Source organism: Staurois parvus, unplaced genomic scaffold (genome assembly GCF_062004578.1).
Source record: "Staurois parvus isolate SC_StPar_1 unplaced genomic scaffold, SC_StPar_1.0 ptg000162l, whole genome shotgun sequence".
NCBI lineage: Eukaryota > Metazoa > Chordata > Amphibia > Anura > Ranidae > Staurois > Staurois parvus.
This window is the reverse complement of record NW_028317958.1, coordinates 3450028-3464932: the sequence shown is the minus strand read 5'-3', so window position 1 is coordinate 3464932 and position 14905 is coordinate 3450028. Positions and strand designations below refer to the sequence as shown.

At 41.0% G+C, this 14905-nt stretch overlaps 1 protein-coding gene across 1 annotated transcript in view; it reads left to right on the top strand.

Moving 5' to 3' along the window:
* The window catches only part of LRIG1 (leucine rich repeats and immunoglobulin like domains 1), a 144692-nt gene that overhangs the window by 85618 nt on the left and 44169 nt on the right, over window positions 1-14905 (top strand). The window contains exon 4 of the mRNA XM_089676014.1: window positions 13027-13164. Within this exon, the coding sequence (XP_089532140.1) occupies window positions 13027-13164 (138 nt within the window). The remainder of the gene's footprint in view (window positions 1-13026; window positions 13165-14905) is intronic.

Here is a 14905-nt window from a genome sequence, read left to right as displayed (position 1 = left end):
TCAGAAACCGCTGTTATTACACGTTTTATATGTGTGGATATTTTTACAAATTTGATGGAAAATCAATATTTCATATATTTTTAATTACCGTATTTCGCGCTCCATAAGACGCACCTGACCATAAGACGCACCTAGGTTTTAGAGGTGAAAAACAAGAAAAAAAATATTTGGAACCAATGGACTGCGGACACAGTACAGGGGATGACCAGAGACTGCGGACACAGTACAGGAGATGACCAGAGACTGCGGACACAGTACAGGAGATGACCAGAGTCTGCGGACATACTACAGGGAATGACCAGAGACTGCGGACACAGTACAGGAGATGACCAGAGACTGCGGACACAGTACAGGAGATGACCAGAGTCTGCGGACATACTACAGGGAATGACCAGAGACTGCGGACATAGTACAGATAACCAGAGACTGCAGACAGTACAGGGGATGACCAGAGACTGCAGACAGTACAGGGGATGACCAGAGACTGCAAACAGTACAGGGGATGACCAAGGGACTTTGGACCTTTGGGGAGGGAGGGGGAGCGGGTACCTGAAGTTGTTCCTTCTTTAGTGTGGGCACGCTGGCTTCTTCCCGCGCTGGTTTCTATGACAGCCGGGTGCCCACTGAGCATGTGCGAGAAGCGCTGCGCTTTGTAAATGGCCCGGAGCCTTCTGGGACCTGTCATGTGTCCCAGAAGTCACCGGATCATTCACAAAGCGCAGCGCTTCTCGCACATGCGCAGTGGGCACCCGGCTGTCACAGAAGCCGGCGTGGGAAGACTGGACAGAGGAACAGGTAAGGTCCTGCAGGAGAGAAGAGCTGAGCGGCCGGCCCGTATTCTGACATGGTGGCGAAAATACTGGACCGGCCGCTCCATATTTGCTCCATAAGATGCACTGACATTTTCCCCCCTTTTTTGGGAGGGAAAAAGTGTGTCTTATGGAGCGAAAAATACGGTACATGTATTAATGCCTTAAAAGTCCCATTAAATCTGTTTTTTGTTTTTTTTTTTCTCAAATTAACGTTCAAAGTTTGAATCAATAAAATTAGCCACTCACAAAGTAGATACATTTAAAATGCTAATCATCATAACACTGTAGAGTGACATCAGATGTGGGAATGTGTACTCTCACCACTGCCCGACCTCTCGGATAACGCTTCTGCATCACTTCCGGTTCCAGCTCTAACGGGACATCCTTTCGTTGCGCAGCCTCACCCTGACGTGTTTCGTCACTTCCGACTTAGTCATAGAGATCCCTATGATCAACAAGCGATACATGCTAACCATGAGAGTGGGAGGCATGTGCGTCTGTTGAATGTACACCCAGAAGGGAATGTTGTCTCATGAGCACGTGGTGATATTGGTTTGGGATGTAAAGTGCCAAGAAGATTGAAGCACTTACAGTGATATCCACATGGATTTGATGGACTTATGCTAATAAGGACTTTTTTGAGATTTGTTTAATGAGTATACGATTCTGATTCAGAGTTCACAGCGCCACTGGGGAAGGTGTTTCTTCACATTAGTAGCTATATTTCTGTATAAAGTGGCAGCAGTGAATTACATTTATCTATCATTGTTTTTTGGTTAATTATTTCAAGAAGGTGTTAATATTTTATTTATTTATTTTATTCTGAGCATGCATCCAGTGCGAAGGTTTAAATATTGATTGTTACTAATTGGCTATAGTTGCTATGGACGACTATGAATATATGAGTGGCTGATGGTTGCTATGGCAACTTTGAATATGCTAGCCCTTGATGGTTACTCTAGCTGATGATATACTGTAATTTTATATGCAAATTGTAATAACTATTATGGATGGCTCTGATTTATTGAATCCACTAACTGTTGACGGTTGCTAGGGATGACTCTGAAAAGGCGAACCATTGATTGCCATGGGTAACTCTGAATAAATTATTATTTGATGGTTGCTATGAGTGATACTGAATATACTAATTAGTGATGGTTGCTATAGGTGACTCTGAATACACTCTGAATAATGGTTGCTATAGGTAACTCTCAATACATTTTTGGTTGTTGGTTGCTATGGATAACTTTGTATAAACTAATATTTGATGGTTGCTATGGATAAGAGAAGAAACTAATAATAGGTGGGTGCTGTGTGTGGCTCTGGATAAGCATTGATGGCTGCGATTGAGGACTGAATAGGTTAACCTGTGATGATTGCTATGAATGGCTCTGAATACACCGGTCATTATTGTTGCTATGGATGGCTTTAAATACACCAACCATTGATGGTTGCTATGGACAGCTCTAAGTGAACGATCACTATATGGTTGCTATGGACAGCTCTAAGTGAACGATCACTATATGGTTGCTATGGACAGCTCTAAGTGAACGATCTCTATATGGCTGCTATGGACAATAGCTCATACTGGCAGCTACAGGCTTATTCTTTACCACAATGCAAAGAACATTTTTTTTTCCATGCATAGTGTTTCAACTCTTAACAACCAATCCTAAATCACAGATTCCAGTAAACCTCTATCTCATTGGTTGCTATGTGTTCCTATAAGAAGTATATTTATAGGCAAACATTTTTTAGCTTTGGCTACAGTAAAGCATTGGTAAAACCACTGTTAACATGAATTATTTTTGCAATTTGGATCCCATCATGGAGATTTTCTTCTACTTCCTGTTCCAGAGACACAGCAGGATGTAAGGAATTTTGGGGGAGCTCTTCTCTTAGACCAGTGGTGGGCAACCTTTTTTTTCAACTGAGCCAAATCTCGCCAAAACCACGATTGAAATTTATTTTGAGAGCCACATTTTTAAAACTGAAAATACATCCCCCATATAGTAATTCATCCCCCATAGTAATTCATCCCCCATAGTAATTCATCCCCCATATAGTAATTCACCCCCCATATAATAATTCATCCCCCATAGTAATTCATCCCCCATATAGTAATTCATCCCCCATAGTAATTCATCCCCCATATAGTAATTCATCCCCCATAGTAATTCATCCCCCATATAGTAATTCATCCCCCATATAGTAATTCATCCCCCATAGTAATTCATCCCCCATATAGTAATTCATCCCCCATATAGTAATTCATCCCCCATATAGTAATTCATCCACCATATAGTAATTCATCCCCCCTATAGTAATTCATCCCCCATAGTAATTCATCCCCCATATAGTAATTCATCCCCCATAGTAATTCATCCCCCATATAGTAATTCATCCCCCCTATAGTAATTCATTCCCCATATTGTGTCAATTCACTTACCTTTGCTCCGCGCGTTCCTCTCGCCGTGTTCCCGTGCCGTTCTGGTCTTCAGGGCGGACTGTGAGAGGAGAGGAGTTCGTCACGCTGCCCCGCCTACATCCTGACAGCCAATGTTTGCCACGCTCCGCGGGCCAGATTAAAAGGTCCGCCGGGCCGTATGCGGGCCGTAGTTTGCCCATTGCTGGGCTAGCTGCAGAGTCCTGACTTTTGGGGCGGCCGCCCGAGAGGAGGGAGAAGAGCGGGCGCCCGGCACACAGAACAGCTGCATTAAAGTGTGCAAAGAGCCGCATGTGACTCGCGAGCCGCGGCTTGCCGACCACTGTCTTAGACAGTTGTTACCAGGATAGTAGTTCTCATTTGAAGAATTCTCTATTCCTGTTTGGTAATAGTTGTCACCTGGGAAAACAGAGGGTGACTCTCCCCAAAGGGGATGATGACAGCTATAAAAACATCTCTACAAGCATACTTTTTTAGAAGGGGACATAACCGCACCATATACAACTGAAACAACAACTGTTAAAATATTGTTTTATTTACTCTTATCTTGTTCAAATAAGTAAAAAAGACACCAAACATAATGTGACAGCATGGTATATACATCAATATCAATGGCAAAGCAAACTGCTTCATCTGCAGCCAGGAGAATTATCTCCAAAATTGTACTCTCCAACGCGTTTCATTTCACAATAGAATCTTCTTCAGGGTAAAATAATACAGCAGAAGCTTCTACATAGTAAAATAAAGACATATAAACAGACTAATCTTTACATACTAGACAATCATCATATACACCAATTGGTTTACATAACCATTTGTCAGAAAACTATTTTTTGCAAATGACTCCTCCACCATCGCTGGAGCATAAGGACACCGTAGTGATCCCTTGGCAGGTGGAAGCTAGTGGAAAAAAAATCATAAATACTAATAACTACTAACGATATATACGAATTAAAATGTAATCAGTCATACGTATAAAGAAATCTGAACACACGTACAGTAATCAATAGGTAGTTATTAGCATTTGTGATTTTTTTTTCCCCCCCCCCACTAGCTTCCACCTCCTAAGGGACCACTATGGTGTCTTTATACTCCAGCAACACTGGAGGAGTCCTTTGATAAAATAGTTTTTCAAACTGTCAAATGGTTATGCAAGTCAATCAGTGTATATGATAATGATGGTCTATTATATAAAGATTAGTCTGTTTATATTGTTTATATATCTTTGTTTTACTTTGTAGAAGTTTCCGCTATATTCTTTTTTCCCCCTGAAGGAGATTCTATTGTGAATTGAAACGCGTTGAGGTTGTACAATTTTGGAGATAATTCTCCTGGTTACAGAAGCAGTTTGCTTTGCCATTGATATTGTTGTATACATCATGCTGTCACATTGTGTATGGTGTCTTTTTTTTTTTTTTTTTTACTCATTTTAACAAGATAAGAATAAATAAAACAAGATTCTTAACTGTTATATCAATTTTATATGGTGCTGTTAAAGTCCCCTTTGAAAAAATTATTCTTATTTAGATGTATTCGTCATCATCAGGGATGTGGCACCCCATTGATTTGGTTTTGAAGACCACTCTTTACAGACGGCTATAAAAACCTGACGGGATCTGATGCTTTATCAAAAAATACAAAAAAAATAAAAAATACTGGCTATAAATACAATTTAAATAATGTAGTACAATGCATTTCCCTATTGAATAAGCCCATAAACTGGCCAATGTTCGATGTGTCCATGAGTCTGAATTTTTAATTGTATATATTTGTAGCCCTGTCCTTTTTTTATTCCAGTTCTTATTTTCGTATGTGAGACAAGCTGTCTAGTTCAAGGTTTAAAACAACGGAGCAAATTCATTTTTCCTCTGTCTACCCCATAAACTCTGACCTAACCACACTAATCCAGACACTGCTTCGGCCTAATCCCTTCCTAATGTCCAATATATGTAATGTTTAGTAGGAATAAAAGGCCGGCGAATGTCATTATGGGTAACAAAGGCCGTTCCCTCATGTTATACATTATAGACAAACTAGTTTAATCAAGGTTCAGTACTTGGGTTGAACTGCTTACATGCGGAACATTTGGTTTCAATTATGACTCTGGCACCTAATCACAGCAATAATGGTGGTATTTCCAATGGAGTCTTATTGCCCTATTTGGTATTTGGGATTCACGGGCTGTTTTGAATTATTTAGCTGTGATTCACTTTGAAAGCCCTAGAATGCATATGATGCCTAATATGTAAAGCTGAACTCCAGCCTTCCCTTCAGTCTTGCACAGTTGTATGTACGGGCTCCTCTGCTGGACTGAATATGTGTACTCTGATAACACTGCACACTGCAAGCTTCTCACAGTGTGCATTAGAAGCTGCAGCAAGTCAGAGCATGCCTCTTTTCCTGACAGGAGGTCATCCTAGCCCAGAGGCCTCCAAACTTTGTAAACAAAAGGCCAGTTTATTGTCCTTCACACTTTAGGGAGCTGGGCTTTGGCCAGTGGGAGTAGAAAATGCCCCAATGGCAGTGAGTCTAAATAATGGCTCAGGCTTGGTGGTCAGTGGGAGTAACAAAAACATATTGCATAGCACCTGATGTCAATAGGAGGAGGGATAGTACCCCATTATTGGTGTCATTGGAAGAAATTGTTGGTATCAGTGGAATGAATAGTGCCTCATTGTTGGTGTCAGTGGAAGGAATATTACCCCATTGTTGATGAGAGGGAGGAATAGTGCCCCACTATTGGTGTCAGTGGAAGGTATGGTTCCTTATCGTCAGTGGGAGCAATAGTGCCCGATCGTTGGTGTTCGAGGGAGGAATAGTGCCCCACTATTGGTGTCAGCAGTAGGAATGGTTCTTCATCATTGGTGTCAGTGGAAGGAATAGTGCTCCATCATTGATCTCAGTGGAAGGAATAGTTCTTCATCGTTGTCAGTGAAAGGAATAGTGCCCCATTGTTGGTGCCAGAGGGAGGAATAGTACCCCACTGTTGGTGTCAGTGGGAGGAGAGTGCCCCATCTTTAGTGTCAGAGGGAACAATAGTACCCCATTGTTAGTTTCAGTGGGAGGAATAGTACCCTATTGCTGGTGTCAGAGGGAGGAATAATGCCCCAATGTTGGTGTCCGTAGTAGGAATTGTTCCTCATCGTTGTTGGCATAGGGAAGAATAGTGCCCCAGTGGCCACATAAAGGCAAGCAAAGGACCACAGTTTGGAGATCACTGGTCTAGCCCTTTCTTCTCCAGCTTGACTGTCCCTCCCTGGTCACCTTTTTATTTTTTTTTCTTTCATTGGATTTTGAATTTGTTCAATTATGGAAGCTCGACATCATACTTAGGGTGGTCAGCATGCAAATTCAGTCTGCTTAGAAATGCCGACTCCTCCTGGTTGACTTCCACCCATGAAGGAAATTTTATTTTTGCACAATTCCTCCCAAGAGCCACACCACTGCTTGCATGAGAGCTAAGGGCTCTTGAAAGGATGCAGTGATGCTTTCAGGAAGTTATGTAGAACTTTCTGCTGTTCCCTCCCACCAGCTTTGATGTGCATAGTGAACCACAGAGACCCAGTGATGACATAACTGGGTCTAAATAAAGAATGAAACGAAAACAAGTTTATTGTCAATGAATGGGGAAAGAGAGGAACCAGGGAATGGAAAAAAGAAGCAGATATAAATTTCAGCTTTAACACCCACGTTCATTCTACCCAAGTTCTGTGTCTGTAAGCTCTGATATATATATTTTTTTTATTTCTGCATTATTAAGTCGGGGCATCTCATCCAAATCAAAAGCCGAGGTCCACTCTGTGTCTCTTATGGACACACAGAGCAGGGCTCAGGAGCAAGCATGCACAAGGGCCCCCATAGCAAGCAGCTTGCTATGGGGGCACTTAACCGGGGGTGGGACACCGGCAAGAGGAGGATTGGGGCTGCTAAAAAAAGGGGCCTTTAATATTCAAGTTTAAACATAAATAATATGCAAACTGTCTTTTTTCCAACTAAAAGGCAACAAGCCTTCCTCAGTCTTGATTTTCTTGAAGTATTACATTCTTCTGTTGTCTTACAACCAAAAAGCTAAAATAAAGGCTGTGTTCTTTAAGAGGTTAAAATATGTGAAGATTTCTTTTCTTGGGATTAGGGCTTCATGCACACCTGAGCTCAAAAATGCCTGTGCCACCATCACTTGTGCCTTCAAGAGAGCCAAAAAAAAGTGCTAGGCGTATTTATTAATTTCAGTGACCAGAATAAATTAATATTGTGGCCAATGAAATGAATAAACACCCAACTAAATGACACGCTTAAAAGCACTTGCAAGAATGCAGCTTAGGAAGGTTTTTGAAACTGCTTTTCTCCTGCCAGGAGAACCCCGGTGTGCATGGGCCTTATAGTAAAACCTAGCCAAACGCGAGTGTGTTAGATGGAAATGCTGATGGTTCCTAAATTGGTTCTGAGTCTAAAGCCAATGCGTTCCCTGGTTTTGGACTTCTTAACATATTTAGCAGCATAAGTGGGATGTTTCACAGTACAGAATATTAAAGGCAGCTGTCTCTTGGAGTGCATTTTTTAGGCACTCACTTTGAAGTCTATGGGGCCAGAATGTGCAATCCTGTCCAAAAAAGTGCATGGACTTCTTTGGCTTGACAGAAGATCAAGAACATCTACTGGTGGAAAGGGATTACTATGGGAGGACAGAATCTGAAAGAAGGTGACTATTGCAGCCTGCGCTTCGTTCTTTCCTCTTGGGAGACCTTTCTTTGAAGAAAATAAAAATTGGGGCAAATTGGACTTCTTCGTAAACCGACAAGCCAATAAACATATCTGCTGTTGTACAGAAGGCACTATCTGGTCATTGTTCCCTATCCCAATACACCTTTGGAGTCCTATTTCCAATACAAAATGGAAATCTTATTGTTGATGGTTTTCACACTTCTAGAAACGCTCAACACATTGCTCAAGTGTGAACTGGGCTAAAGGCTGTGATGCCCATCATTGGATCTGTGGCGATGGGTGGTGCATTTGGGTTCAGGCATGTTGCTTGGCTATCATCTACAACTTAGATCATATGGCCAATACTTTATTCACATGACCTGCTGCCATGTATTTTAAGCAGCAAAAGTAAGTATTTAATGCTTTCTGTCAGACGTTATTGACTTGAAGTGTGGGGGAACGTTTGCCTGTAGTCTGGGGAAACTGAGAACCCCTTCTTATGATGTTGGAAAGCTGTTCCTAAACACACCCACTGCAGGATCATTGCTGTTTCTTGCATACAAGAAACTTAATGTAGAAAAAAAGTAAAAAATTAAGAATTTTTTACAACCTTCAGTCATTTAAACATGCCTTGAAGTTTGAATGAAATTGGTAATGCAAGAAGAGGAGAGACAAGAAATTACAGAGGATTTAGGAAGTACACTCCCAATGACCCAGTGAGGTGTTCGTAAATTCTGACAGCATTGAAGTACAGGGAATTGAGAATATTATTATTATACAGTATTTATAAAGCGCCAATAGTTCGCTCAGCGCTGTACATTACAAATGGGGACAGAACATGTGACAGAACAATACCAATACAATGCAAAACATGAGGGGATTGCCCTTTCGAGCTTACAATCTAGGAGTATGGGTCAGTTGCATGCACTAGCCCAGTTTAGCACCCTTGCATTGTCTGCTGGACAACATTAATTATTCATTGATTGTTTTGATTGGTTGCCTAGAGTTGCTGTTTAAATTTCAAAGCCCCTTATAGAATTATGTTATGTCCATCCACATCGGCATAGATGACATCATAAAGTTTTCATGCCAAAGTTAAATCCAGCCCCAAGCACTGAAAGATGGCCATTCAAGTCAACGAAGGCGTTCTTGATTCTGTTTTGACAGCCGGCTCTTGTTTCATGAAAAATATCAGGAAAGTCAAATAAAGTGAAAGTTCTTTTATCAGCACTGGATGCTTGGACAGCTTTCAAGAACAGATGTCAGTTCGAGAGACGTAAAGGTGCTAAAGGTGCTTTTATTTTTAATGCTGATTAGAATGTCCAATTACACAGTTAAAAAGACATTTTCAAACGGCGTTTAATGACTAACAGACTTCAACATAAAGTTAAGACAAACATGGCTGCGACATTACTCCGTTGTAAAATAAATCAATCGCAGGTCGTAACTCCACAATTAATTTAGTTCAGCGCTTTCAAAGTATGTATAATTTTTTGCTCTTTCTTTTTTTTTTTTTTTTTATAAAAATCAGATCAAAATCTACACACATCCTAATAAATCTATGGAACGTCTTTATTAAACAGTTTTTTTTTTTAAATCTCAGCCTTGTAATATAACGAGACTTCTTATTTTATTGACTTGGCTAATCTTTGAGTTTTTCACAGAGAAAGACAGATATGTATAAGAAAAAGCCCGACGACAATTGAAACTTGACGAGAGAATGAAAATAATGCAGTCTTTGCACTTTGGTCTTGGTAAATGTTCCATTGCTAGAATGCTACAAGGGAAAAAAAAACTGAAGTGGAATGCAGAATAATTAATAAGATTGACAAATGTGGCACACAAATACTAATGCTTGAGGTTTTGACAAATGAGGCCTTCAGGGTTGTAGAATAAAAGTTAGCGATAGATGGAAAGGTAATTTTATAGCTATCACAAAAATATGTGAAAGTTCACTTGAAGTGACAGAACTTGAAAATGTTCTTTTGATGGCACATGATTTGGCTGCCGTTTTGCATGCAGGAGACTGCAACCTCTCCATTGCTCAGGAGACCTCAGGTGAGAGACTGACCTTAATGAGCTCCACTTGTTAATGAGTCTGAAGCAATTCTTGTAGCAGATTTTCTATTTACAGTTTCCAAACACATATGGCAATGCATGTATGAGAGAATTATCTTTATTAATTTTTTTATTTTTTTAATGAGACCATAATCTCATCACTCTATAGAGGGGCGGCAATATAGTGGACCATAACCTCATCACTTGGGCAGAAATATAGTTGTACATGTGAATGAGCCCTTATTAGGAACCGGTCTCTGTTAAAACATTCAAGAATCTGAAAGTCCCACCCTAAATTATTGTCTAATATGTATGTGATAAAGCTGGACCAATAAGAGTTGGAATTGATGAAGGTATAGTGTATGTGGACCTTGTTCTGGTCCTAGGCTGGTACTTCTTTGACCATGTTAAACAAATTGCTCAATGGACAACCAACTCTTGGATTTGTATGGGAGAGAGCGTAGTACAAATATTCATATCACTTGTTTACTTGTTTTACTCAAGCCCTGAAGAAGTTGAAGCCTTTTCCACTGAAACATGTTGGATGTTTTGGGCCTTTTCCACTGAAACATGTTGGATGTTTTGGGCCTTTTCCACTAAAACATGTTGGATGTATTTGATGCTTTTAACCAATAAACATGTCAAAAAGACTTTACTGTAAGTCATACCAACATTTGTACTAGGCACTCCACAGTACACATTTAAGGCCTTACATTTTTGTCATTGGGCAGTGACAGATTTACACTGTACTGTTCAAGATCAGTTCAAGTGTTGGGATCAGTGGTTACTTGAAGCTTGATTATTGCTGTCCTATCAACTGCTTGAGCTCACACCATGCCTTCCAGCTTCTTGAGAGCACATAATGATTGCATTTGTATAAGATCTCCCAGGGTGTATTAGTGTGGGGTACAATGGCCAAAGGGTGCCTTCTTTACAACAGCAGGCTGTTTGCTGTGATAAAATGGCTTACTAGTTTAAAGTCCAGCTCTGGGACATTTTTTTTCTTTCTTCTGATATGGTTCCCGAGGAGAAGAAACCGAAGCTCAGGTTCTGTCCTCCCATAGTAATCTTTTTCTACCAGTCTATGTCCTCAATGTTCTGAGTTGAATGACACCCAGGATATACTATGTGTGTGTACAGGGTGTCATGGATTTGATCTCTAAAGGGAATCTGTCAGAATTGCTGCCAAGGTTTCCATCACTGGTGGCTTCCGTTTTGTCTGACTCTTCGAGATGATGCTGGTTCCAGGGTAGAGCATGGCTCACAACACACATAATGGTGTCCCTGTCTTTTAAAAGTAGGATGTCTGGTTGAAGGATGTTCAGTAGGAATCTGTTAAAACAGCTGCCAAGGCTCCCATCCATAACTAGCGGCTTCCGTTTTGTCTGACTCTTCGAGATGATGCTGGTTCCAGGGTAGAGCATGGCTCACAACACGCATAATGATGTCCTTGTGTTTGAAAAGTAGGATGTCTGGTTGAAGGATATTCAGAGGGAATCTGTTAAAACAGCTGCCAAGGCTCCCATCCATCACTAGTGGCTTCCGTTTTGTCTGACTCTCAGAGATGAAGCTGGTTCCAAAATGGAGCATGCATCACAGCATCATGCACAATGATGTCCCTGCCTTGGTCCAGTAGGATATCTGGGAGTCACAGTGGTATCACGAGATAGATTCTCTTTAAGGTCTTCTGTTTTTTTAATTCTCATGTAGGATATGTATAATTCCATCCCTGAGGGAAAAAAAAGGCTTTGGTCATAAATGGGAGAAAAACTCAACATCCTTATTTATTAATTCTACTTGAAGGGAGTGAATATGCTTCCATCTATGGTCAAAGCTTAGCTTTAGTACCAGAGCTTTCCATGCTGCTGCCTCTGGCCTCCTGGGCTCACAGATGCAGCCAGAGGCCTGTCCTTGTTTTTGGATCAAATTCCCACCTGAACAAACACAACATCTGCAGTGGCCTGAGAATCCGTCCAGCTTCCCTCGGGAAGTTCTGACTCAGCAGCTTTATGAAGAAGACACTTTTTTTTTTTTCCAATTTTATTATTATGTCCACGGCCTGCTGGAATTACAAAGTCCAGAATGTTGGCTCACCCTAAATTGAGCAGACCTCTGTGAAGCATGAAATGTTACTGTGATTGGGAGCAGGTAGGACAGAGGAATATGCTTTGGGCCTTTTTTTTTTTTTTTTTTTTGGATCAATGACCATTTGGTTAAAAAGAATATGTAAGGAACTAAGTAGGCCGCTAAAGTTAAATGTAACGTTTCTCTTACCTTTCTTCCAAGTTATGGTAGCCAAGCTAATGACCTAATTGCCGGTTCTGTTTATCATGTAGGAGGCCATTGCTCCTTCCATTGTATGCCATAGTAGCATTGCCATTCACTAGGTAACCAGGCCTGCCAAGCAACATAAAGTGGTGAATCAGCGCTACCAGGTGTTTAAAGCGGAGCTTTCCGTATCCTCATAAATTTGTATGAATATATTTCATTTTAACAGCATTTTATTTATTTATTTATTTATTTTAAACATACCATTTATCATTAAACTGCCTCTAAGCTCCAGTCAGTGACTTTACCTAGACTGAGATAATACCATTGGTCTGTTGTAAGCAGGATGAAGCATTTCTTCAGTCTCCTCTCCCCAAGTGATCAGGCTGTGCATTGTAACTTTGTAGCAATTCACTTGTGAGAGCTTGCAGCAGGGGCTGATCTGTGCCAGACATTTATGAACACAGCCAAGAACTGCACAGACACCAGGGTTTACATGATTGTGTCATCTGTAAACAAGCATCTCATTCCAGGAATTAGATGTTGACCCTGGATCATGTCTGAATAAAGATTATGCCATCCTCCTGGAGAGGTGAGAGCATTGTGAGATAGAGGTTGTTCTTCCATGTATTGTTGATTTTTTTTTTTCTCTTTAATGAAGCTTTATCTTTCATATCGAATTCCTGGCTGGAGACTTTGTACTGAAAACCTCCTAATAAGGCCCGTTTTTTTCATTTGCAGGCACCACAATAAGATTCGCAGCATTGAAGCCAAAGAGCTGGTACCATACACGGCGTTGGAGACTTTGGATTTGAGTTCTAATGAAATCACCGAAATTCGTAAAGGTTCTTTTCCTTTACAGCTTCGTATTAAAGACCTGTAAGTAACTTTTTCCAGGCCAGAAATGTTACCAGTATTTTAATGTAATAGGGTGCCGAGGTCCTCTCTAAGTAGTTGGCTTGGCTAAAATGTTTTATTTGAACCAACCTTTAACCAGAACATTGGTCAAAAATAATAAAATTAAAATGAATAGCCCATTAAACGGTACGAAGATAACATTTTCAGCTTCTATTCAGAACACTCCCCCACAGTAATTGTTTTCGGCACTAGATATCCTCAGACTGATGATCAATTCCCTTAAGCCCAGGTCATCCTGGACTGGCCCCAGCCTTAGACTGGACAGTGAAAAAAGAAGCAGCACAGTGATGGTTCTGATGTCTCTCCTTATCAGCATGCTTCTTGTCAGCACATCAGCTGATTGGCTCCTTGTACTGCTTCTTCCTCTTACAATTCAGCCCTGCTGTACAGAGACAGCAGACCCCCATCCTCCTTTGTCTGAGAAAAACACCATTATTGTACCAAAAATATTTAAACACATTTAAAGATAACTGCTTGCTTCCTCCTTTGCTGTGTGGCCTCATGCCAACGCCCTACCTACTCCTGCTTCGCCATTTTCTTAAGAAGACGTCATTGGTGGCCAGCTTCTTCCTTGTTCTGTGCTGACCCACTTATGATGATGTTCTTGATCTCATGCATGCTCCATATGTGGACTAGGGCACCTTGTTAACAAATAACAAGCCATCCCAGATCACGTACACCGCATGCGTCAGATCTCATATGTGCATACACCGTACAAGATTTGGCATGGCTTGTTTGTTGTTCAATAATGTTATCTCAAGTGGGGAGAAAATCCGAAGAAAAATTCCATACGAGGCACAATCGTTCGATTTTCATGTAGTGTGTACACAACTTTTGACACCCGATTCAGACTTTCCAAATAAACATTTCTGAAGGGACAAACTCCAAAATGTTTCTCATACGAGAACAGAACGATTTTTATTTAATATGTATGAGAAAAGTCTAATACAAAAGCCTGTGCATGATCAGAAACAATGAAGAACAACCTTTGTAGTACGAGATTTTTGTACAATAAGTACCCTCCTCAGTTTCGGATATCGTATGTACTCTCTAGCGCCTCAGGATATGCACAGCCAAAAGGGAAGCCAAGGGTACCAGGACAGCGACAACCAAAGGAAATGCTTCAGGGGTGCAGCCCTCCTCAGACGGGGAAATCAGCCACTGGATAGAGAGAAAACAGGTGGCGCACACACCTAGTGCATTATCCAAGGTTTATTGTAGGAGTGAAAGAATAATAAAAACATACTCACAGACGAAGCATGTATCTAAACTCCGGAGTTTACTTCCTGTCTCCTGGTTTGCATTCCAGCAGCCATTTCCCCACAGGCATAAAGCACACTCCCACACCATCCCACTCAGGCATCAACAGCAAGGCTCTTACTTTCCATTCATCATACATCAGCATCAGAGGTTGGTCATCAGCTCTGAGGAAAGGGATTCATCCCCGAAACGCGTCAGCCATTTGACCGCACTGACAGTGAGAACACCTTGCCTGCCGTTGTGGCCATTGTCATTTTTCTATGCTTTTTAGATACATGCTTCGTCTGTGAGTATGTTTTTATTATTCTTTCACTCCTACAATAAACCTTGGATAATGCACTAGGTGTGTGCCCCTCCTCAGTTTCGACCTGCTGTGAAACATCGAGGAAAACTGGACGATCATTTGTCCAGTTAATTTATAGTGTACATGTACAAGATCAGG